General features: G+C 37.7%; 1 protein-coding gene across 1 annotated transcript in view; it reads right to left on the bottom strand.

Moving 5' to 3' along the window:
- Positions 1-23,354, bottom strand: part of MAN1A2 (mannosidase alpha class 1A member 2) — a 162,649-nt gene that overhangs the window by 99,748 nt on the left and 39,547 nt on the right. The window contains exon 3 of the mRNA XM_009287096.2: positions 14,165-14,261. Coding sequence (XP_009285371.1) covers positions 14,165-14,261 — 97 coding nt within the window. The remainder of the gene's footprint in view (positions 1-14,164; positions 14,262-23,354) is intronic.

The raw sequence follows: 23,354 nt of genomic DNA on the forward strand, positions 1-23,354 counted from the left end.
GGAAACATTCAAGGTCAGGTTGGACGGGGCTCTGATCAACCTGATCTAGTTGAAGATGTCCCTGCCCACGGCAGGGGGCTTGGACTAGATGACCTTTAGAGGTCCCTTCCAACCCAATCTACTCTATGATAACTATAGAGATTTAGAAAGTATGATACCAGCTACAGGGTTGCTTAGTGTATTTATTATGTGGAAGCAGAAGAGACTATGAGCAGTGAGGTACTAGAGAAAATGTGAACTAGCATAGATCAATTACGATCAGAGAAGACTATGAAAATTTGAGAGACAGGCATGTTATGTAAATAAAACTATAGAGATTTAGAAAGTATGATACCAGCTACAGGGTTGCTTAGTGTATTTATTATGTGGAAGCAGAAGAGACTATGAGCAGTGAGGTACTAGAGAAAATGTGAACTAGCATAGATCAATTACGATCAGAGAAGACTATGAAAATTTGAGAGACAGGCATGTTATGTAAATAAGGAACAAGATGACAAATTAAAACTCTATGCCAGCAAACTGAAGTCATGCACTCCAAGTTGAAAAGTAATCATCAAATAGGTGCTTCACAGAAACTTTGGTTATTTGACACATCATCCATACCTACTCCTTTCTTCAACAGGTATACACCACACAAATCTTATTACTTCTTCTGAAAAACACTTCCTTGGGGGCTTTCATTAGCCCAAGTTGAGGGCTGAGCAGGTGTACTGGGCCTGGCTGGGGTGGAGTTAATTTTCTTCACAGCAGCCTGTATGGTGCTGTGTTTTGGATTTGTGACTAAAACCGTGTTGATAACACACCAGAGTTTTGGCTATTGCTGAGCAGTGCTTGCACAGCATCAAGGCTTTCTTTTTTTTTTTTTGCCCTCCACCCCACCCACCCCCAGTGAATAAGCCAGGGGTGGACAAGAGGCTGGGAGGGGACATAGCCACGACAGCTGACCCAAACTGACCAAAAGGATACTCCATACCATAGAACATCACGTTCCATGATAAAAGCCGAGTGGGGGGGGTTAGTCTGGCAAGTAGCCATTCCTCGGGGACCAGCTGGGCTTCAGTGTGCTTGTGGTAGGTGGTGAGTGATTGTCTTTGCATTACTTCCTGCCTCTTACCCCTTTCCTTCACTTAAACTACCTTTATCTCAACCCATGGGTTTTCTTGCTTTTGCTATTCCTACTCTTTCCCCTGCCTCGCTGGGCAGAGAATTTTCCTTCTTTCCCTTTCACCCTCTGTCTGTCTGTGCTCTAACACTCTTGAGTTAGAAGTGTGTTAGTGTCTTACAACACACTTGGCATCTATCCAGAGATCAGTTAGAGGAGTAACAAACCTGAAGGAAATACAGCCTATTCAAATGGATATCTCATTACCAAAATGGACACTAGGTCAGAGCAGGGCTGCTACGATGTCAAGAAAACCAGCCTAAGTGGAAAAATTACCATGAGGCCACTCTGCCTCCAAGGAAAGTCATATACAATAGGCCTAATAGGTGCATGTAACCATTCTTACCCTTCTACCTTACGCAGTGACTGAAAAGGAAATATTTTATTATTAAGCAAAAAACATAGCAGATGAAAGATCTAGAAGTGGGATGCTCATCAGTTCGTTTACAATCAAGGTAGGGTTTTAGCATTTCCTAAACCAGTGACAAAAATCACACAGAAATCTAACAGAGACTCTTATCCTTGTTTACAAGGACCACCTGCAGACACCACCACGAGCTATGTTTTGAAGAAAGCTAAGGGAATTGGCAAGATAGCAATCTAGGAAAATCAAGCAGTTGGATACAGTAAAAGCATTTGGGCTGTTATTGAAGACAACTGCCTCTATCTCATACAAATAGCAAGTATCTCTGTGTCAAGACATCCCTGCTATGGAAATAAGTTATTGTGTACTCCAGAAAGCCAACTTCTCTTCATAAGCATTAGAAAGCTGGAATCTATAGTTAGGTATGCGTAGAGACTAGAGATCTGGATGTAAGGAAATGGCTTTCATTTTCAAAACAGCATAGCCAATGGGATGGTCATACTGATGGACAGAACCATAAGACACAAACAGACCTCGTATGCCAGAAACAGTATTGGTCTCAGTCACTCATATCTAGTTCTGGGTTTTTTCAGGGCCCTGGACAGACATCATTTACTGGAAGCAGAACCTACTCCTACTGGTGCAGAACGACTTTGATTACTGGTGTGTTTAATTTGAGGGTGGTGGAAGGATCAATTTGCAAAAGGAATCTAAGAGAACTCAAGTCTCGAGGGATAATTTAACTTAATTCCTAAGTTAAATTTCTGCTCTGGCAGGTGACCTGAACTTCAGAGTGGTCCAGCACTACTGCCAGAGCAACCTGACAATTGGGGTGTGCCCAAGCATAGAGCAGAACCTCCCTATTCCATCACAGTGATTCCAGAAACAAAAGAGATGTAAAGTCTCCTCAAGGAAGTATACCCTGGCACACTTTGAACCTAAAAGATTAGTTATTTTTCACATAGGCAGGTGTTTTAATCCCTAACAGAGTGAAAATGCTTCCTTGATAAACTCAGCCTGACATTAAATACAGAGTTATTACAGTCTTAAAATAAATATTCCTGTTATTGATATTCTTGCCTGGCCAGCTTCAGAATGGCTGAAAAATGCAGACTGGGCAAGACTGTACTGATCTAGGGAAAGTATAGCAACCTACTCAAAAAGATTCAAATAGTTTTTTAAACTGTAGCAACAGGATTTCTTAATGTGATAGACAATTACAGATGTGGTAGAAAAATATATATTACAAAAATTAAAAGCAAACAATTACCAACCCAGTTTTCTATATCTATAATGAGGCTCTGGCAAGCTGAAGCATACCACTTGGAAAATATCTTAATGACTCACGAGGAACAAGATAACGTTTAAGAAAGTGAATTAAACTTTTGAACAACATAGTTTAATTCCACTGTGAAAACAAGTGCCTCAAAATTAGTCAATGAAACCATACATTTCATACAAAACTGCAATGTATGATTTCAGCTCAGCCATAAAATGCAATGAATAAGCCTTTAAGTACCCATGAAGAAACCAATTGCCTTTAACATTTTAGACTAATTAAAAAAGCAGAACAAAAAACTAAGCATGTTGATTGCTTAGTTCTTTTAAATTGCTGATAATAGACAACATGAAAAGGAGTTCCTAATCTTTTGTGAAGTATTTTAGCATATAAATAACACTAAATCAATTGTAATGCTTTCCTTAATTTTATAAATGAGGAAGTAATGGGAGTGAAGCATTTTAGTGTATGCTAGTCTTTGTTCTTTAAATCTAAAAGTGGACCTGCAGGTAGATGTTATTAATCAACATACTGCTACTTAAATAGCTATGTCCTTAAGACCCAAATTTAAAAACTTTGTCTAAGAACTTATACTACAGTAAACCTTCCTCTTCTCTGCTCTTCACTCAATTGCTTCACTTTGCTCCCCAACTAAATCCTACATGGCCCTTCAGCCTAATTCAGAATTCATACAAGCAAGAGTTGAATGCAGTCCTTCTAGTACAAAGCCTGAATGTGCTTAAAACTAAATTTGAAAAGCGCTTAACATATTAATATTAGACCATTTTGATTTTCTATGTTTCTTTCAATCATCTCATCCTTCCCCCACACACCTTATGTTGTTTGTAAGCACAAACACAAAACTGAATTACTGTAGATAGGAGGAAGGAAGAGTGGACTGTGTGCAGACCATAATTAAGATTAATACTGGAACTATAATCTGAGTTAGTGGAAGGTTAAGACCTAATGATAACTGAAAGGCCGCAATGTCAGGAGAGAGATTAGGATGAGCTTCAGAGTAGGAAAGGAACAAGGGAGAGGAGATGGCACTGAGTAAAAAGGAGAGGATAGAAGTGTATCAGAAGGGAGGCAAGAATAATGGGAGAGAAGTGAATGGTGGTGGCAATCAGCTGCACACATGAAGCAGTCAATCAAAACTAACCAAAAACAAAGATCTGGAGCAACTCCATTTTGAGAAATCAGGAAGTGGAAGATTGAAGCAAAGGGTACCTGTGAATGATGGCTCAGAAGTATGCAGAACCTAAATATAGGCAGTTAAACCCAGCAGCAAGCAAAGCAAGATTAGTATTTGACAGCAAATAAGAGAGCAAGATATTATCTGGACTCAAGTATAGTTGTGTGACCCGAGTGCAGAAATCTTATGCATGAAGCAAGCTAAGTACTGATCTTCCAAGACAGTAAGGATACAATTATCTGTAAGAAATTGTAAGCTAAACTACTTTGTCAGCTAGGCAGTAGGAAAAGCATCACAAAAAACGCACCTCTAAGTGATGCATGTCACATAAGCTTTTCCATCATTAGATAATCAAAAGCTTGGGCCACTTCCACACATTTTGGTCCAAACCACATTCTAAATTTTCTTTAAGATGGCTGAAGAGGAGCTAATTTCAGTTTGGTAGCCATAAATCTTCATCAGAATGGTGCAAAAATTAAGTGAATAATTTCCGATAGAAGACAAAGCGTATTAGGCACAAGCACAGTGCTGCATTCACGTGGTTAAACTGCTTCTGAATTACAGCTGCCTCGTACATCTGCTGGCTTCATATGACAGCAAAGCATACTTGCATCTGCCTCCCACTTTGTACGCATGTCCATGTTGTTGTCCTTACCATATTTAGTTTTAGAGCTCAGTATGCCAATCCTTATTTAGTGGTCATGCCCGTTTACTTAATATTTTAACACAGTCCAAAATAGACTGCATAGCCTTAATTTAATTTCCTTATTACACCCTCTGTTCTTAATTCCAAATGAAAGGAAACAAGTTGAAATTCAATAGCATTCCCACAACCTAAATAATTCCCAAATCAAAACAAACATAAGTCCAAAGATTCCCAACAGGAAACAAATACATTTTTTTCCTCAGAGCAAACCATCTGGCTTATAATAGAAAAACAAGAGAGGATGCTATTAGAGAGAATAAAAATCCTCAATGTGACCCTGAGCCCTGAACTCTGTTATGACTTAATTTCTTCATTGTCATGTGATGTAGAGGTTTACCTCACTATTCTATAAGGCAGGTTACAGAAATAAGGTGTTTTTATCTAATTCCACTTTGCATCTGTACATCTTTTCTTTTTAAAGGCAGAATTTTCCATCTTCTGAATAATGCCATAAGATTTAACATCATCAGTTCAGAAACATGTAAAAAAGCCACTGAGAACAACTGACCTAAACGTGCTGCACGTGAGCTAATACAAACTGGGTGAGAAGAGTTCAGTGGGAATACTGTATTATTAAACAGAAGAACAGAAGACAACAGCTGCTCATGGTGAATATTCCTGATATGCATAGGTGCACTTGTGACAGTTTGATGAAATAGCAATAACATTCAAAAAATATTCTTAGCTAACCACAGTTGTCTTTATCTGTGGCACCAGTACCGTAAAACAGTTAAGAAGGAACGCACAGCCAGATTGCTTCCTGCCTGCACACATTTGCAAGTTTTAGAGAACAACCATATTCTGAATAAACACCATGTCTATCGCAGTGAAGCAAAACAGCATTTACAAAACACTATTTGCCCAATTAGCAGCATCAGAGGACAGCTTTAAATTAGATGAACTGAGGAAAAGTCAGAGATTTTGTACGGGGAAGTCTTATCTTAGCATCAACGTTACAGTCTTAAGACATCAGCTTGTATATGGACAGAGAATATATACAGAAGGTATGCAAGAACATTCCTTAACAAAGGCTCTTAAGAAAACTAACCTGCCACAGGATAAGAGAAAATTGTTCTCATGCAGATGAACAATTGTTTAAAAGATAGGAAACAGGTTAAATGTAAACTACCAATTATCATTGTGAGAAGAAACCACCAGTAGGATCCTACAGGGCTGAATGCTTGGGCACATGCTTATTTATAAAATCATTTGGAAATATTTATAAGTCATCATATTTATAAATAATTCAGAAATACTGTACACAGCGGATGAGGATTTTGAGAGGGAATGCTACTGCAGAAAAGCCACCCTATAGTGAGTTTCTAGACTCCATAAAGGAGCCTAAAAAATGCAAAATACAATTAGGAAAGGAACAGTGAACAAAATTGAAAACAGAGTAAAGTTTTAGTCTTCCTCAAAAAAAAAAGGAACTTGAAAAGACACAAAGAAAGGAGATAATGTATAGGGTATGAAAAAAACGTATGTATGAGAAATGACTTAACAGACCAAGACTCTCCACCTAAGACAGGCACACAACTGAGGGCATATGCAGTTCTACAAACTCATGAATGGCAAAGAAGAGATGAATAATGGGCTGGTTTTTCCCCAATATCAAAACTAGTCACCTAGGACAGCAAGCAGACTTCAAAACTAAAAAGTTTTCTACAGAATATGGAATCAAACTATGGAACCACTTGTAATGGGATATGGCGGGTGCCCTTAAGTTTGCACGGACTCAAAAGCAGATTGGACAAAATCATGAAAAAACAAACTAAAAGTGATTAAATAGAACTTGCTGCCTCTGACCACAGAAGCACACTGCAAACACAAACTTTCGTAAGCCTAGAGAGTACTCTGAGAAACGCTCACTTACTGTAGGCTTTTTCCTGCTCTTACATTTCTTCCCTAGATACCTTTCATGAGCAATTTTTGGAGGATGAATAATGATTATGTTTGATCTTTCATCCGACCTGAAGGAATTTTTCTTGCGTTATCAGAACACTGTTCTAATTCCAGATTTGACCAGCAACTCTTGAGAGTTATGTTCTTTCTTAAAATTTTATCTTTCCAAAATTTGTGTTACTGGCCAAAAGAATACACATTCAATGTACATGTAATATTCAACATTGTCTCAGTGTAGTCACTCATTACTGATTCTGCAGAGGACACAGCTACATAGGCCTGTCCTAAGGCCAGTTTCATTTACTTTAAAATCGAACAGAACCTGAAATACAGAGATTGGGCTGAAATTTGCATCATGAAATTACCTCTCTTTACGAGTTAGCGTGAATGGATTTTCTTTCCCCTTTCATTTGCCACGGAAAAAGGCAACGATAGATAAATTACTCATGCACATACAGTTAAGATAAAAACTACTGCTCACCAAGTATTTTTTTTTTCATCAAAACAACAAGAAGTCAAGAACATATTTGTTTACATATATACCTCATATTCCTTTTTTGTTTTCATTTATCCTCCACATGGATTCAGAGGCTGAAAACATGCACAGAAAAAGGATGCTGAGCAGAAGTTGTTTCTCCTGTCTGTCTTTTCATTAGGATTTTACAATGAGAAGACACCAGAAGTTTTCAGCCATATTTTCATCAAAACCAAGAAGTCAAGAACATATTTGTTTACATATATACCTCATATTCCTTTTTTGTTTTCATTTATCCTCCACATGGATTCAGAGGCTGAAAACATGCACAGAAAAAGGATGCTGAGCAGAAGTTGTTTCTCCTGTCTGTCTTTTCATTAGGATTTTACAATGAGAAGACACCAGAAGTTTTCAGCCATATTTTCAAAAGGTCATCCACCAGTCTTTACTTTAGGGTATATCATCTAGTTTCTTCCCAGTAGAAGTGTTTGTCTCCATAATGTTTATAAATTTGCAGGTTATTTGGCAGCTAAAAAACAACCCAGAAAAACAAAAGGCCCACAAAACCTGACACCCGTGACACTCAATTGTGCAAACTTCAAAAGTAAGTGACAACTAATCAGATGACAGCAGATGATAGCATCAGAGCAGCTCAGGCAGCCCAATTACTGTTACAATGACAGTTATTAGACAAAAATGGCTAATAAACTAATGAATATTTCCCAGGGTAATTAAAAAAAAAAAATCTGTCAAAGCATTTTCTTTTAGTGCTTACAAGAAATAATCCCCCTCTTGTTTTCTAGACCACAAACTGGACAAAGAAATCACATTACTCTCCCAAGCTATACTGTACTTGCCAAAGGTATTGGAAAAAACAGACTCCTTTGCCTGACTCAGCTCCTTCTCCCAACAGCCTCCCGCCCTTGCAGTCTGATGAATGCATTTTCTCGACGGGGCTTGGGAGCATCACTGCTCCTGCTCTCCGGCTCGGCAGCGAAATGCACTGAGATCTCCATTGCTTAGCAACACAGATCTGCAGCAAGAGCTTCCCACGCTGCGGCAATGGGTAGCTGGCAGCTGGGTCAGCAACTCTCTCCCAGGTCATGGGGGTTTATCAGCAGCACTGGTAGCAAAAGGCTGAGACAGGCTGTGCAACAAGCCAGGCAACAGGACATACTCAACAAGGTGGTAGAAACCAAGCAGTCCACTGGCAAGTTAAAAAAAATTCAGCTCACTAGCTGCCCCAACTGAATCCTTGAGTTGTTCCCTTGGACACATCTTGCTCGTTAACCCACGTTAACCTCAAAATTTCATTTTTCCATATGTATGAAGTAGCAGTACCTTATGACACTGAACATGCCAGACAAAAATCCCTCATAAAAGAGACAACAGCTGTATTTGGTCATGTGTTAGGGAAGACATGGTACTGCAGCCTTAAGTGATAAATGCAACCACAGTGTGACTTCACTGACAATTTTCCTTTCCTCCCAGAATACAACATCCCAAGACAGAGCCTGCAGCCATCACAGATTAAATCGACCATTTGCATGGCATGTGAGGTAAGAGAACAGGAGAGGCATGAAGGCACTATAGATGCATGAGACAGTTCTAGTGTGACAAAATACAAAGTAATAGTTTCATTAAATCTTTGTGCACGAGAATGGGCATGTCTGTATGCAAGCATCTACAACTTAAAAACTCCACATCATTAAGCCTTAGGAAAGATCTTTTCACACCCTTGAAAACGTATCTAGACATGTATCTGTTTATGTATGTATACATTAGCAGATCATCTTCACATAATGCAGCTCATCTCTAGACAGAATACATCCAAATGCAAGGTTTAGAAATGCACTGCTAGTAATGGGAAGTTTACAATTTAGCAAGAGTTTGTATCATTACTTTGCCACATACCTATTACCTGACAAACTGCACATCTTCACTTTATTCTTAGATAGTTAACATTACAAAAAAACAAAAACAAAACCCCACAAATTTCAGAACTCTAATTTCAGAAGGCATCAGGTAAGATGACCACCCATGATTTCTAGTTTTGCTGAGGACGATGTTCTGAGTTGCCCAAGATTGTGCTTTTTTCCTTTTTTTTTTTTCCTTAGTCATTCAGGTTCTCAAATAAACATTGTTTTAGAAAATAAAGATTGAAGATTGATACAAACCCACTAGTACAAACTGCTCAATTTAACTTACAATAAAGCATCCTCAAAGCTTGTGCTACAGTAATTAGTTCATAAGATATTGAAGTAAAAGATGCCACAAATACACAGTTTAAAACTGAGGCATATCTGGACTTAGTAATTTTAATGGTATTTACATAAGATGTTCACCTAGGGGTCACCAAACAAATGCAGGGACAAATCATCCTTAAGCAGCACGTTTCAGATAGTAACACTGATCCTCAAAAGCAAATCCAATCAGATTTCATTACAGCAAGAGAACCCGAATATACCATCAACTACTCAGGTTTTCACTAAACCCAGAAAACCTTCTGAAGTAAGCTCAGTGTTTGTCATGCTTGTTCATTATCTTACAGGCATCATTTTCCATCAGCCTTTTCTCTTCACCCTTTGTGTTCTAATGAGAACTTGACCCAGTTCCCATATAACCCCACCTCTGCAATAACGCCCTGCGGCTGTCATCAAATTATTCCAGCAATTTAAGCAGCCCAACAAAAAAGTTAACATTTTTTTAGCTTAGCTGCTACAACCACCAGCAGAGCTGCAAATAAAAATTTAAACTGGAAAGAGAAATTACACCTCTCTGCTATACTTTCTCCTTGCCTTTTACACTTTATTTTATCTTACAGGGTAGGAATAAATAACAAATCTTGAGATTATCAGCCCTTTCAAAAACAGGCAACTTTCACAAAAATAGGAGCAAGTTATCACCCTGTTTCACCAACACAGAAGCTATAAAGGTTCATTTTGTATGTCATCTAAATGTAAACATCTTTAAAATCCCACCAATTCCCAGTCATACTTTCCCAAACCAGCACCATACTGCTAATGCTGTGACTCAGCTGTTGAAGAGGTACTATTCAAGATTTTAACTACTGGCTGACTACACAATTTGATAGGCAACACTTTTAGCAGGTTCTGCTTTACAATTTACAGTCATCAGGTCAGACATCTTGAAAAGACTGGCAAGAGTTTCTAGTTGCAGGTCAACTAAAACAACCCCAGCAGGCTTTGTTATAAAAGTCAAACTAATAATTGGGGCAGCCCACAAATGTTCTTGCTGGCATGCTTCAGTGAGGCAAAGAGCATCTCGCTTTAAAGTTTATCACCTTTCCTTATTTTTTTAATGACTTAAAACTAAGATTTATGAGAGCAGAGCAGTCCACCTCTTCTCCCCTTCTCTGACCCCAGCCTGAACCCTGCTAGATCTTGCGATGCTGGGATATAGATATACAATGCTTCGAAGGGAAAGGGGAGTCCAACAGGGAAGATTAATGGCTTATTTGCCTTCTAAATTGAATCGCTTTTACCTCACTTGAGAGTTATCAGTAAACCTGATTTCCCAAAGATTCATGCAAAGGGCTGCAGTGTCAACCAGCGATACCATCTCCTTGCTGAATCTCACAGACGTGCTATGAATTGAAATGGAAGTACAACAGACCACAGTAATGGCAGAAAATAGTTGGGGTCAAATAATCTTTGAGATGAATAATAAAAACAGGTTTTGCTGAGCAGCTTTTTATTAAAAATAGCATCAGATTTCAAAAAGAATTATGTAATGCTTCTATAAAGGCAGATACCACTGGGAATGGTGTCATTATGGGTAACAGAGATTGGTAAAGTACTAACAACAACAACGCAGCCTAGACAGTCCTCGGTACAAGGACCAATTTTTCTTTCCCCCTTCCCATCAACCACCCACCAAAATAACAATAGCCGATTCTATTTTAGACTTGGTATATACTGAAGACTATGTATTTCAGAAAAGTTTTTCATATGAAATAACCTTGAACAGAGCAATCATAACATGATATGGCTAAAAATTAAATGGCACAAGATAGCATCTGGATTTTCAAAAGGACAAACACTTAGGGAATCAGCTGCTAGAGTTAGCTGGAATAAGAGGATCAGAAACTTAAATGTGGAGGAAGCCTGCAATTTCTTTCTGACAGCAATGCCAAAACTCCAAACAATAAGCATTCCGAAGAATAAGCATTCCACGGAGAAAAAAAAAGTAGAAGTCCTCCAGACTCATTAGGAGACATGTTAGAAGTAAGCAGAGGAGGAATAGAAAGAAAATAAAAGACTAGAGTAAAACTGTAATTCAAAATTGCTTCAAAATATTTTGTCAGTCACATTAAAAACAAACATTAGAAAAACGTTTTCCTGCCATATAAAGAAAAAACCTCACTTCACAGAGAGTCTGGGTTACAAACCAAGACTGGTCTAAAATTATACTTGGCAAATTAAGCAACAGAATTGCATGTAAATTCAATAGCAAAGACTACATGATCATACAGGTGAACATTTGCACAAAGATTTTCACTGTCAGACCCAACTTCATCAGCTGCAAAAAATATAAAGGAAAGCCATGAATTAGAGGTAACGTACAATTAAATCACGGGCTTCATCAGAAGAGATTTTTCTAGTAGAAGGGAAAGCAGTGCCAATGTACAAGGTAGCAAAGAGAAATTATCTAAGAATACTACACAATACTCTCTGGGAACCTAAGAAATGTCCTTCTGTCTGTCACAGCAGAGGCCTGTTGCTCTGGTCTTCCCCTTCAGTCTCACACTCTCTCCTTGCCCTATGCTCAGTGTTGGCTGCATCTTAGACTCTTCCATTTCACTCTTCAAACTCCTCATCCCATCCAGGTACTTTTTTCCTCCTGAGCATGCTAACTTGCCCATCTTCCCCCACCCCCCCCGACAACTTCACCTGACCCAGTCATTTTCTTTATAAAGGCATATAAAGAAGTGAAGCAAGTATCAGTCTTCACACCACGCTGAAGTGTAAGAAACCAGGTTCCAGTGCATGACTAAAAGCCATCAATGTCAGGCTCCAAGGGGTTTGCTTGCAGTAAAGGTGCACCAATCCTTATTGCAGACAGGGCTTGTACAGAAGCTGAAGTTACTCTCCTATGGATTTAAATAGGCTTCTACGCACCACAGGTTTGGGGGGAGGGGGTGTATTTGTGGGTGGTTTGGGGTTTTTTTTTGTTTGTTTTTAAGTATTGCAGAAAATTTAACTCAGAGGCTCTCCTTCCATTGCTGGGAGCAGGTGAAAGGAGCAGTGTGCCTAGTTAGAGTTCTCCTCCCTTCTCCATGTCCAGCACCTATTTGAGGTTGAAGTTCATCATGCAAATAAATTTGATGAAAAACTGTTTGGATATAAAGAAAACCACTTATTTATTTGGTAAGATATAAGAACGGTTTCAAGATAAAATTTAAGGAGATCGGGGGAAGGGACAGAGCAAAAAATTAAAAATCCCTTTAAGCATTACAATACTTTTGAAACAAGTCCTTTCACTCTTCTTTTGGAATGAATTTCCTCTGGGAGTTTACTTTTTCCCTATGAATGAAAACAAAAAACGAAAACAAAACTAATCAAATTTTGATTTAAGTCAAAATAATTTTCCTGGGTTCAGGCACTAAACACAGAAAACTAGACACTTACCCAATCCTAATCTGTATTTCTATCATCCACAAGAAACAAATTCAAGGTTTAAAGCAAGATAAACAAAACAAATACCAATTACAGTGAGAACCAACCTCACACAAAGTTATTAGCCAACTGCCTTACAATAAAAGCCAATAAAATCTTCATTTCAAGCAAACTATTATAACCAATACTAACAATACTTAAGGTATACACAGTATATTCACACTCATTCTTGAAGTAAAAAAGTGGTTATGATAAATTTGTACCTTCCCCAGATACCAGAGAGTGGATGAACACAGTATAAAACCCTGAACAGAATTTAAAAAATCCTACCCAGTCTTAGAGCAGCTCTCCTGTGTGCATTTCAAAATAAATAGTTCATGAAGTATGAACTTCATGGCTCAGTCATCTTAGGTGCTGTGCGTTCTGGACCAATCCAGGCTTAACCTTAATCACTAACATCAAGATTATGTGTTTTGCTATACCAGAGGATGAACCTAGAGAACCTCCAGTGCTCAGTCCTCAACAGTTACAACCAGGTTTTTTGAACCATCAGTCCTACAGAACTGGGGACAAAAAAATGGATCCTTTCCTGGTTCGAGTACCAATAAAATGCTTGTCACTTTCCAATCAGCATTCTACTTATTCTATCCCAGTGCATTTACACCAAAAAAGCAGTACAGCTGCAGATCACTGATATTTTAAGGAAGAAAAGACATCTAGTCTGCTCACACATACGCAACACAAAGTTATTTAATTTCTTGATCTTTACCTTCTTCATGTGTCATACTATTCTAAATGCCATTTGTAACACTCATTCACACTCCATTGCTCAAATATTCTCACTCCATCCCTTGAATTTCTTCAGAACTTGCCCCTACCCTCCAACTCCTGTATCTTGAATGTCGTTTTTTTCTTTCATTCTGGTCTACAGGTTCAGGATCCACAAGTCACACACCAAGTAACAATGTCACTTTCACCTTATGCAGATCTTCTTCTAGAAGCTATTTTAAATTTCATCTTGGTACTAGCAGTTTTTCAGCATCTTGCACATGCATTTTTGTCTTGTATCACAGTCTCATGGAATTAAACACAAAGGTCTAGACAAGATGAGGTTGTTTTTTTAAAAACAGATTTATATTCATTGCATCCCAAAATATCATCAATGCATTGTAACTTTTATTTATATATATGTGTACACAAAGTAACAGTGCACAGACACAGCTTAGCTTTTGCAACAGTAACAACATATTACTCCCCAAAAGATAGTTTAGTAAAGTAATTCATTGAAGTACCATTGAAATAATTGATACACTTCTGTCATCCACACTTCAAAAGATTTACATTAAAACAGAATTTGCTAGGAAGTTTGGGTAGACTTTCAAAGAGGATAGCATGGACAGAAATATTTAAAAAAACCAAACAAACCAGAAAATATAGCCTACCAAATATGTTGGTGGAATGTCCTTTCCGGGCAATTGGTTTGAGCTCATTATGTCCCCATCCATATTGCCTATAATTGTCCCAGGCATGCTTCATCATCTAAGAGATGGAAAAAATAGGATTCGATTACATTATAAAACTACTTTGTATGAATACAGTATTTTACTCCTTATATGAGACTTCATCTTTCACAGTCATCCCAGCGTACTCATAATTACTTTGCCACTATTTCTATCTGTTACAGAAATCAGATTATACAGCACGAATAAATTTGGAAACAACTTCAAGTCTATTTGACTTGAGCTATAGAGCCAAATGCTCTGCATTAGGCTGTTTTCTTGTTCTTTCTATCTTTTCCTTAAATATATGCACAGACATTTAAGAGTTTAAGCATAAGGAATGCATTTAAGCCTAAGGAATTGGTGAAAAATACTGGCTAACGTCTAAGATGCTAACCAAAAGAAAAAAATATCTACCAATGTCTGAAGCATAAAAGGGATTTATTTACACTGGTGCCTCCAAGTATGACTAAATTTTGCAAAACGCATAATATATTTATTAGCAACACCTACTTAAAGATATACTGTTATACAGCCTCTACCAGAAGAAATGCCAAAAGCTTTGCTCTTTAGAAAGTATAATGAACAAAGCAGTACAAAATTATTAATATTTGCTCCAGAAAACGTTCTCCACTCTTTTTGATAGATGTTTCCACCACCTACTGTAGCAAACTACATCTAAAAAACAAAAGGTCTTGCTGATCCACAAGTATTAGTTGTGCACATCAGCCACTAAGCACTGCTTTTATGGATTTGCTAAAACTTTTTAAATTCCTTGCTTGTTTGCATACAGCAGAAATTCAACAGTGACCAAACTGCAAAGCAAACGCAGTTTAAAATCAAATATTAGTTACCTAAACAGATCAAAGCAAGTAACAGGAAGAAATCAGATTCTAAAAGACACTGCCCCAGACACAAGAACAGCTAGGAACAAACCTGTTCTAAAACAACAGCCATGCAGCTGTATCTACAGTGTTATACATATTTTATTTTTATATTGCATCTTAAAAATGGTATTAAAATATTGTTAATATAAGCAAAAACTCCAAGAAAATGCATAGGAATTAAATCATGATCTCCACAAGTTTGAGAAGTGCTCTCTAAGAGGAGAAACTATGCTAATGTAACTAACAGACAAATACTAACTCTTTAAGAAACTGATTATATCAGGGCAAGTAAAGTTTTCAGTACGATTTACAAGACTGTAGTTTTCTTATTTCAATCAGAGAGTCACCATACTTGTAGAAAACAGGAGGGAAGAAGCATATTCTGGCTAAAAAGTGAGGTGCAGCCAGTTGCCTTACCAGCACTACCTCATGTAGAAGCCGCTCTCTTCTCTTACAGAGTTCAGGATTTAGTGGAAGTCAGCATCCGGTAATCCCAAATCTTTCAAACTGCATCTAAACCGCCTGCTGAGACATGCAAAACAAAGCCCCTGTCCCCCTACAACCACCAGGAGATCCCTGTCCAACCTACACGGCTGTAATCCCCTTGATCATAAACCCCCTCCAAATTTCCCATGGCTCAGTTAACTCATGCCCAGACAATAAATTTGAACCACAGCAAAGGTATACGCACAGGCCCAGAAGCTGGGAAGCACTCCTGTGTTAAACTGACATCAACCTAGGCACAGATGTCCCTCTCCAGATGCCAAAGATCCCATTCCTACTGCTTGTCATTCAAAGTCAGCTCACACATTGCTTTTGGTATTCGCACTAAAAGATTCCAACACCTGATTAGGCAATAATACTGTATAGTTTCTTCTAGTGTCATGAACCTGTAATGTAAGAGGATGCGTATATTATACTAAAAGAGGAGAGAAAGGCCATTTCATTAGCATTCACAAATTCCTTAGCATTTACAAAGCACTTATCAAATTGACCAATTAATAGCTATTAGAACCTCAAGATGACTCGAGTAAAGCGATCCTCTCTTGACAGGTAAGAAAACTGCAGCATGACAAACGCAGCAAAAGCCTGATCACAGGCAGTGTAGAAGTTCCTCAGACATCTTACTAATGTTATCCAGAAGCAACCTAGTAATTTTTATATAAAATTGTTCATTAACTTAAGATCATAGAATCAAGAATCACAGCATCGTTCAGGTGGGAAGAGACCTCAGGATGTCTCTAGTTCCACCTCCTGCTCAAAGCAGGATCAGTTATGGGATCAGAGTGGGCTACTTAAGGCTTTATCCAGTCAGGGTGGACTCAAGGCTTCTTCCAGTCAGAATGGGACAGTCAAGGCCTTCATGAAGCGTCCTGCTTTAACTCACAGCTTGCCAGTCCACCTTTAAATCCTAGAAACTCTACCTGGGAAAACACAGACCTATAGTTTTAGAAGGCACTAGAGGATGAAACTAAAGAATTACCGACCAGTCAGCTCTATGTGAGTTTGATAACAAATGGATGTCTAAACAACAAGGTGACCATGACATGGCAGATCTAACCAGCCTGCTTCCACATAAGGGAAACTGGGTTTCTGAGACCTTTCAATTCAAATATATAGAATCAGAGAATCATTAAGGTTGGAAGAGACCTTTAAGATCATCGAGTCCAACCATAAACCTAACACTGCCAAGTCCACCACTAAACCATGTCCCCAGGCGCCACATCTACACATAAATGGATGCATCAATTAAATATTTCATGAAGGACAATCAAATGACCATTGACATTTTAGCTTTGTAAAAGACTCAAAGTGTAGGCAAATACCAGTATAGATCAAAACTAGCTAAGTCCAAAAGAAGAACAACAACTTGTTTCCTCACAGCAGAATGTTAATCGTGGAATATTTCACTGTCCCAATTTGCTATGCTTCTGGGGGGAAGGTACAAATTTTGTTACAGACTTTTTAGTTCTAAGGAAACCCAAGAAAATTATGGAAATTAAAGGGCTAAAACAGAATACATCACAATGTAAGATGTTTCTATATCCCTAAGATCATAAGATAAAATTTATCCTAAGGTAAAATTTCATTAAGATAGAAACTGTAAAGGAGTCGATTTCACCAGATTCATAACCATGTCCCAGGCGCCACATCTACACATAAATGGATGCATCAATTAAATATTTCATGAAGGACAATCAAATGACCATTGACATTTTAGCTTTGTAAAAGACTCAAAGTGTAGGCAAATACCAGTATAGATCAAAACTAGCTAAGTCCAAAAGAAGAACAACAACTTGTTTCCTCACAGCAGAATGTTAATCGTGGAATATTTCACTGTCCCAATTTGCTATGCTTCTGGGGGGAAGGTACAAATTTTGTTACAGACTTTTTAGTTCTAAGGAAACCCAAGAAAATTATGGAAATTAAAGGGCTAAAACAGAATACATCACAATGTAAGATGTTTCTATATCCCTAAGATCATAAGATAAAATTTATCCTAAGGTAAAATTTCATTAAGATAGAAACTGTAAAGGAGTCGATTTCACCAGATTCATGAATTAATACAGAAGTAACTTAAGAATACACTACTGAGACCAGAAGCTCTGTCGAACACAAGAGACTAAGACACAGTTGGCTTCATCATCTAAGGTTCTGAGATAGGAAATCATATTTTGAGGAGACTAAGCTACTTTGATAAACACGCACACGTGTCAGTCCTGTCCCCTCTGCCTCCCCGAAACAGTGTGCAAGGAATACGGTGTTATAACTCACCGAGAATCTTTTGACTTTATTACACTAACGAGTCAACTGATTTTTTCCAGATGAACACTGAACATTACTCTGGCACACAGCTCATTACTCTCCTCTCCCACAAAGTGAGCAAACTTCATGATATTATGTTAGCAGATAACTGCACATTACATGCAAGTGAGAAACCCCACAGGTCCTGTATACAATATTAAGTTTTGTAAGGATGATATGCCAAGAGATCTTATAACAACATGGAGATTTCTGTTACTGCCAGAATTGGTAGCATGATATACTATAGATACAACATCTATACTATTGGGAGCAGTTGTGCACGCAGAAGCTTTTGAGAGACAGGAAAAGATAGATGCCTCTGCCAGCTAAAAATTTAACCAAGGGTGTAACTTTGGCTCAGGAAGTACAAGCAATGTGAACTCCTGATCTGAAAAACAAGATTATCTCTACAGTTATGCCAGATAGCATTTGCGTAGTGAAAGCTGGAAATGCTGAAGAATAGCTGCAGGTATAGATAGGCTTTTATTAAAAAAACTTGTCTTTAAGAGGAAAGGGAAGTTTCAGACACTGACTGGAACATCAGCACTAATGATAATAGAAAGAAGGCAAAAATACTTGCAAAAAGAAAACCCCCAACCCTTAAAGAACCCATGACAGAAGCATCTTAAGCTCAAGTAGAGTAAAAATAACAAACTGGTTGAGGCATGGATCAATAATTGTGAAAAAGGCAAGGGGTAGATTTCCACAGCTGAAATTTCCATACCTGATAGCAGTTTGCCAAAGTAAGTGCTTGGAGCTTGATGGCATATCATATAAAGATCTTGCAATCTGTCCACCAGAGAACAAACAGTTTTAGTGATGGACTTTTTACTTACACTATTAATGCCAGATAACTGATCTTGCTTTTGAAGGCAAAATCATTCACAGAGGATAGGTCCATTGATTATCAGTCTTGAAAATGTTTATTATGGGATGCACCATATACAACAGCCAGCAAGATGCTGTTGCATGTACAGCTTGATAATTCTACAAAAACATGAATTTGGACTCTGCTGCAAGAGAGCCAGAATGGCAAGAAGCAGGGCGTGTCTCAAATGAAACTGTTTTTGTAGGTACACCGTTATCTAGATGCTTTTACTGGCTTTAGAACATGTTCATGGGATCTGATCCTCTACAGTCACTGGGAAGTCACGTTTTTATAAAGACAATGGTAATGATATCTTTTGACAAAATCATAATTATAACAGTAAAAGGAGGTTACAGTGATTGAAGAGAGACTCTTGTAAGGGACTTCTATCACTATAGCAGCATGTTAGAAACAATAATTCAAAAGCCCCTTTCCACTCCTCAAAAAAGGGCAGACACCTAGCAAACAGAAAATAAGAGTCCTGAGAAATAAGCAAAAGAAACAATTTACTGGCACATTGCAGTATTTACTGGTTGTGCCTAGAAACAAGAAACCTATCCTCTTCTTGCCATTCATCAGGAACATGCATAAGAGAGACAGCAAATAGGTTTTGCTTTCAAAGAGACCTATTCTGGTTAAGGGTATGATTTTAAGAGATTTATATAAACCACCTTCAAATTCCATTTTAAAATTAACCAAAGACTTGCTAGACAAGATTACTGCTCAATTGGCAGATTAAAAATTAATAACCACTTTCCTACTGTCTGCAGAGAATACTTTTTGGAGGTTAAATTAAAGAATGATCTTTTCCTTGTATAGATACTCAGATTTTTTAAGAAACTTAGAAAACTCAGAGATTGTTTTATTCTTCTGGGAGCTACAAATCTCTACCTAAAGAGAAATTATTTCAGGCATCAGTCTATGCCTCTGTCATGCATTTCTGAACACTGCCACTGTAAAGGCTGTTTGTAACATGTTCCTAGCACACACAGAAACCTGGGTTTTCTTCTTTTACTGATGAATCTGGTAACAAATCCAATACTAAAACAAAACTGTTTGTCGAATGTATGCAAAATGGGAAGCTTGTCCTTTTTTTTTTGGCATGAAATACTTGAAGTCTAAGATGCCTGATGGAACTAAGGGGAAAATACTTCAGACTGGTGAGAACTGGAACAGTAGATGTAAAGGACCTAAACTTGGAGAGCTTACAGCAGTGAAGTGACTGCTCAAATTTGTATAAGAAAGCCAAATGCTTTTTTTCCAGATGGTGAATCAGTATTTTTGACCTTGTGTCCTCATGGTTTCAAGAGAAACTGGTAGTCACGGGTTTGACTGGTCCTGTGGTGTTCAGAAAACTAGAACCTCCCAGATTATCTCTGTAAACAACCAGGACTGCGCATCAGCCAGCGGAAAGCAGTTCCTTTCTTCCAGTTTTGCCTTCTTCCAGTCTTGCCTTTTTAGGCATCAATCTAATCATCTTCATCAGCTTATCCTTGCACCTCTGCCAGTTTTACCGTATCCTTTTTGAAGCTGAGAGACTAGAACTACATTAAGTATGCAAGATGCAGAGGCACCTTAGCTCCACACACTACCATAAGAACCTTGCCTGTTTTGTTCTCCTTTCCTAACATACTGAATATTTGCTTTTTGTTTGCTATTGAGCACTACAGTGACATTTCCAAGGAACTATTATAAAGAGAAGCTCTCATTCTCAAGTGGTAATAAATCACCTCACACCTTTTCATATTGAGCATGAAGCTGGAATTTCTTTCCCCTCCAGCCCCAATATGCATCATTTTACATTTAGCTGAGAAATAAAAGGGGAGATAATCACTCAGTCCCGTAAGATTTTTCTGCAATTATTCTCTCTGGCCTCAGTTTTCTACTCCCAGTCTCCATGTTGGCAACAAAGTTGATCAAACCACTAGTCATCCATTTTCCAACTCTAAATAATTTATTTATACAATTTAGAGCGTGGATCCCAAGCACACATCCTCTATGGCCTCCAGCACCATTTATTTGTACTCTCCATTTCCTGCCTTCCAAGCAATTTCTCCAGGTAAACAGACACACAATCCTCCATCCCATGGCTGCTTAGTCCAACAGCTGTTAGTGATGAACTTTGCCAAACATTTTTTGAAAAATTGCATATATAACCGTATCTCCCTCGTTCACATGCTTGTTGACTCTTTCAGAGGTCTTCTAGAGGTTTGTGCATCATGACATCATTAAAAATATACTGGGAAATCTTAGGTATCTGTGTGCTCAACAATTCTATTCTCTGTTCTAGTTTCTGTTAATCTGCACAGTTCATTCATCGGGCATAGGGGTCTGCAGTTCTTTGATCTCCCCTTGAATCCCTTTCAAAAATTGATGTCATTAGCACCTTCTAGTCCTCTGGTAACAAAGCAGAAAATAAGAATAGATGCCAGCAATACAAATCAAGAATCCAAATCTCGGAGTAAACTGTTGCAAGTTTCAGGTATTACAGTATTGTATGCAGATGGTCTATGTCTTAATGGAACACACCATAAGAGGTTATTCATCAACTACAATAGCTCACATATTGATATTAATGATATCAGTAACTCTGAGATGTAACATCATCAAGAAAACTATGTTAAAGAACACACTGGCATATATTCTATGGAGTTGCTCTGGGAAACACAGAAGGGACTACAGCAGAAATTATGCAAAGATGACTAACAATCAGTAGAATTTTTACTATATTTAAGAGAATGCTCTTGCCTTCCAATTCAAAGTCTCCATAGCTGCAAAAACACACATTGTCACTTGTACAATAGATCTTGTATAATGTAATATAGAGCTCTCTTCCATCTAGCCATAATTCATGATTTTTGCTACCAACATTTCCGTAGTACAGGAATAAATGGCACATAAAATACAAAATTAAAAAGATAGCAGCAAGGCCAAAAAGATATCAAGGCCAATCAGATATCATGGAGCCTTTTGATTTATCCAGTTCTGAAGATAAGTGATTTACCTGGGGTTTTGCTCATTTTTGTTTGGCTGATTATATCAGGGAAGTGAAATATTTCCTTGTTTTCTTGATTTTATTTTGCATTTATGAATTTTAAATACTGCAAATGTGCTAGTTCATTGCTGAAAGACAGGTTCTTTTCACAATGGTCTGGAAAAAAGATATCTTTAATAATGAAGACGTTCTTGAATTTTTAACATGCTTCCAATAATGCAAGAGTGGTAGAGAATTCTGTAACTGCTACAACTTGAATAAATTGATTCATTTTTAAAATATCTTCAAACACATCGCATTCTTCATTAGTAGCACATTTTAATTTATCAAAGCAACCTATCCAGGATGTGCAGCTGAAATACTGTACCACCCACACTAGGAGCTTTATTTTCATCCTTCTGTCCCAGCAAAAAGAAATACACAAAACTACAAAGCTTCTCATAGGCATAAATTAAAGACTGACAAATGTAAAATGAGTTCTTTATACAATCATCCCAACATGCTGGGACAAAACTTTGTGCAGGGCCATTCCTAACTTGCCTGTACTGGCCAAAGTGCTAATTGCTCAATTTTCATTCCAATATAACCATTCAAAATTAGTTTACCAACAGGCTTGATCAAAAAGAGTTCATCCTTACTTTACACAGATTTTAGTCATTCAGCAAAAATGATAAGCATTAAAAAAGTGCAGTGAAACTAATTTAAAGCCAACTTAGCTGTTCTCAACATGCTGATACATTTGAGAATCCAGAACATAGAGAATCCAAATAGTGTGCAAACAAAACCAGTTAATAAACAATGTGTGTATACATATATATAGATACAAACACATTTTTATATTTACACACTTATATAAAATGTGTGTATGTATTTTATACAAACACACACACTGCAGGGAGTGTTACCTTAAATACTGAAAAAGATAGGTCATAATACTTATTGTGCTTCATTTTTATTGGGATCAAAGCCAGTAGCAGTGAGCTACAAAATACAGTGCAAAACTCTTAACACAATAGACATGTATGACTAAAAACGGATGTCCTAACCAACCAGAAGTCCAAGTAAGTTTGACCAAGAAAACAAAAAGTGTGAAATGTCAGCAATAACGAAACTCTTCTAAATTGGTTTTAGATACTGCAGAGGGTCCCCCAGTCACAGAAGGCAGCCTATTTGGCTAGATCAGAAACACTGCAATTACAAAAAAATAAATGAGATTAACAGTGGAAGCTGTATGAATAGTAAACTATGAAAAGAGGAGTTATGCAGCATAAAAAGACCTCTACATGATTAAGTATTTCCTTCTTCTGCACAGCTCTTTTCTCAATAAGCACACAAAATAGAACTCGGGTAAAAGGACACTTACTCACTATTTTTAACTTGATTTCTTAAGAGAATAAGGCTTATGCAATCTTGCTGTCCGTACATGTCATTTGCCACATACATGTGCAGTAGCCTTTGAATCCATTCTCATTTCAAACCTGATTTTACAGAGTTGGAAGAGCCAGATACTTGAGACCTCTACTTTTTTTTTTTTTTTGGGGGGGGGGGAAATTTGTGGGCTAGGGAAGGGAAGACAGA

This window comes from Aptenodytes forsteri, unplaced genomic scaffold (assembly GCF_000699145.1).
Source record: "Aptenodytes forsteri isolate BGI_AS27 unplaced genomic scaffold, ASM69914v1 Scaffold216, whole genome shotgun sequence".
NCBI lineage: Eukaryota > Metazoa > Chordata > Aves > Sphenisciformes > Spheniscidae > Aptenodytes > Aptenodytes forsteri.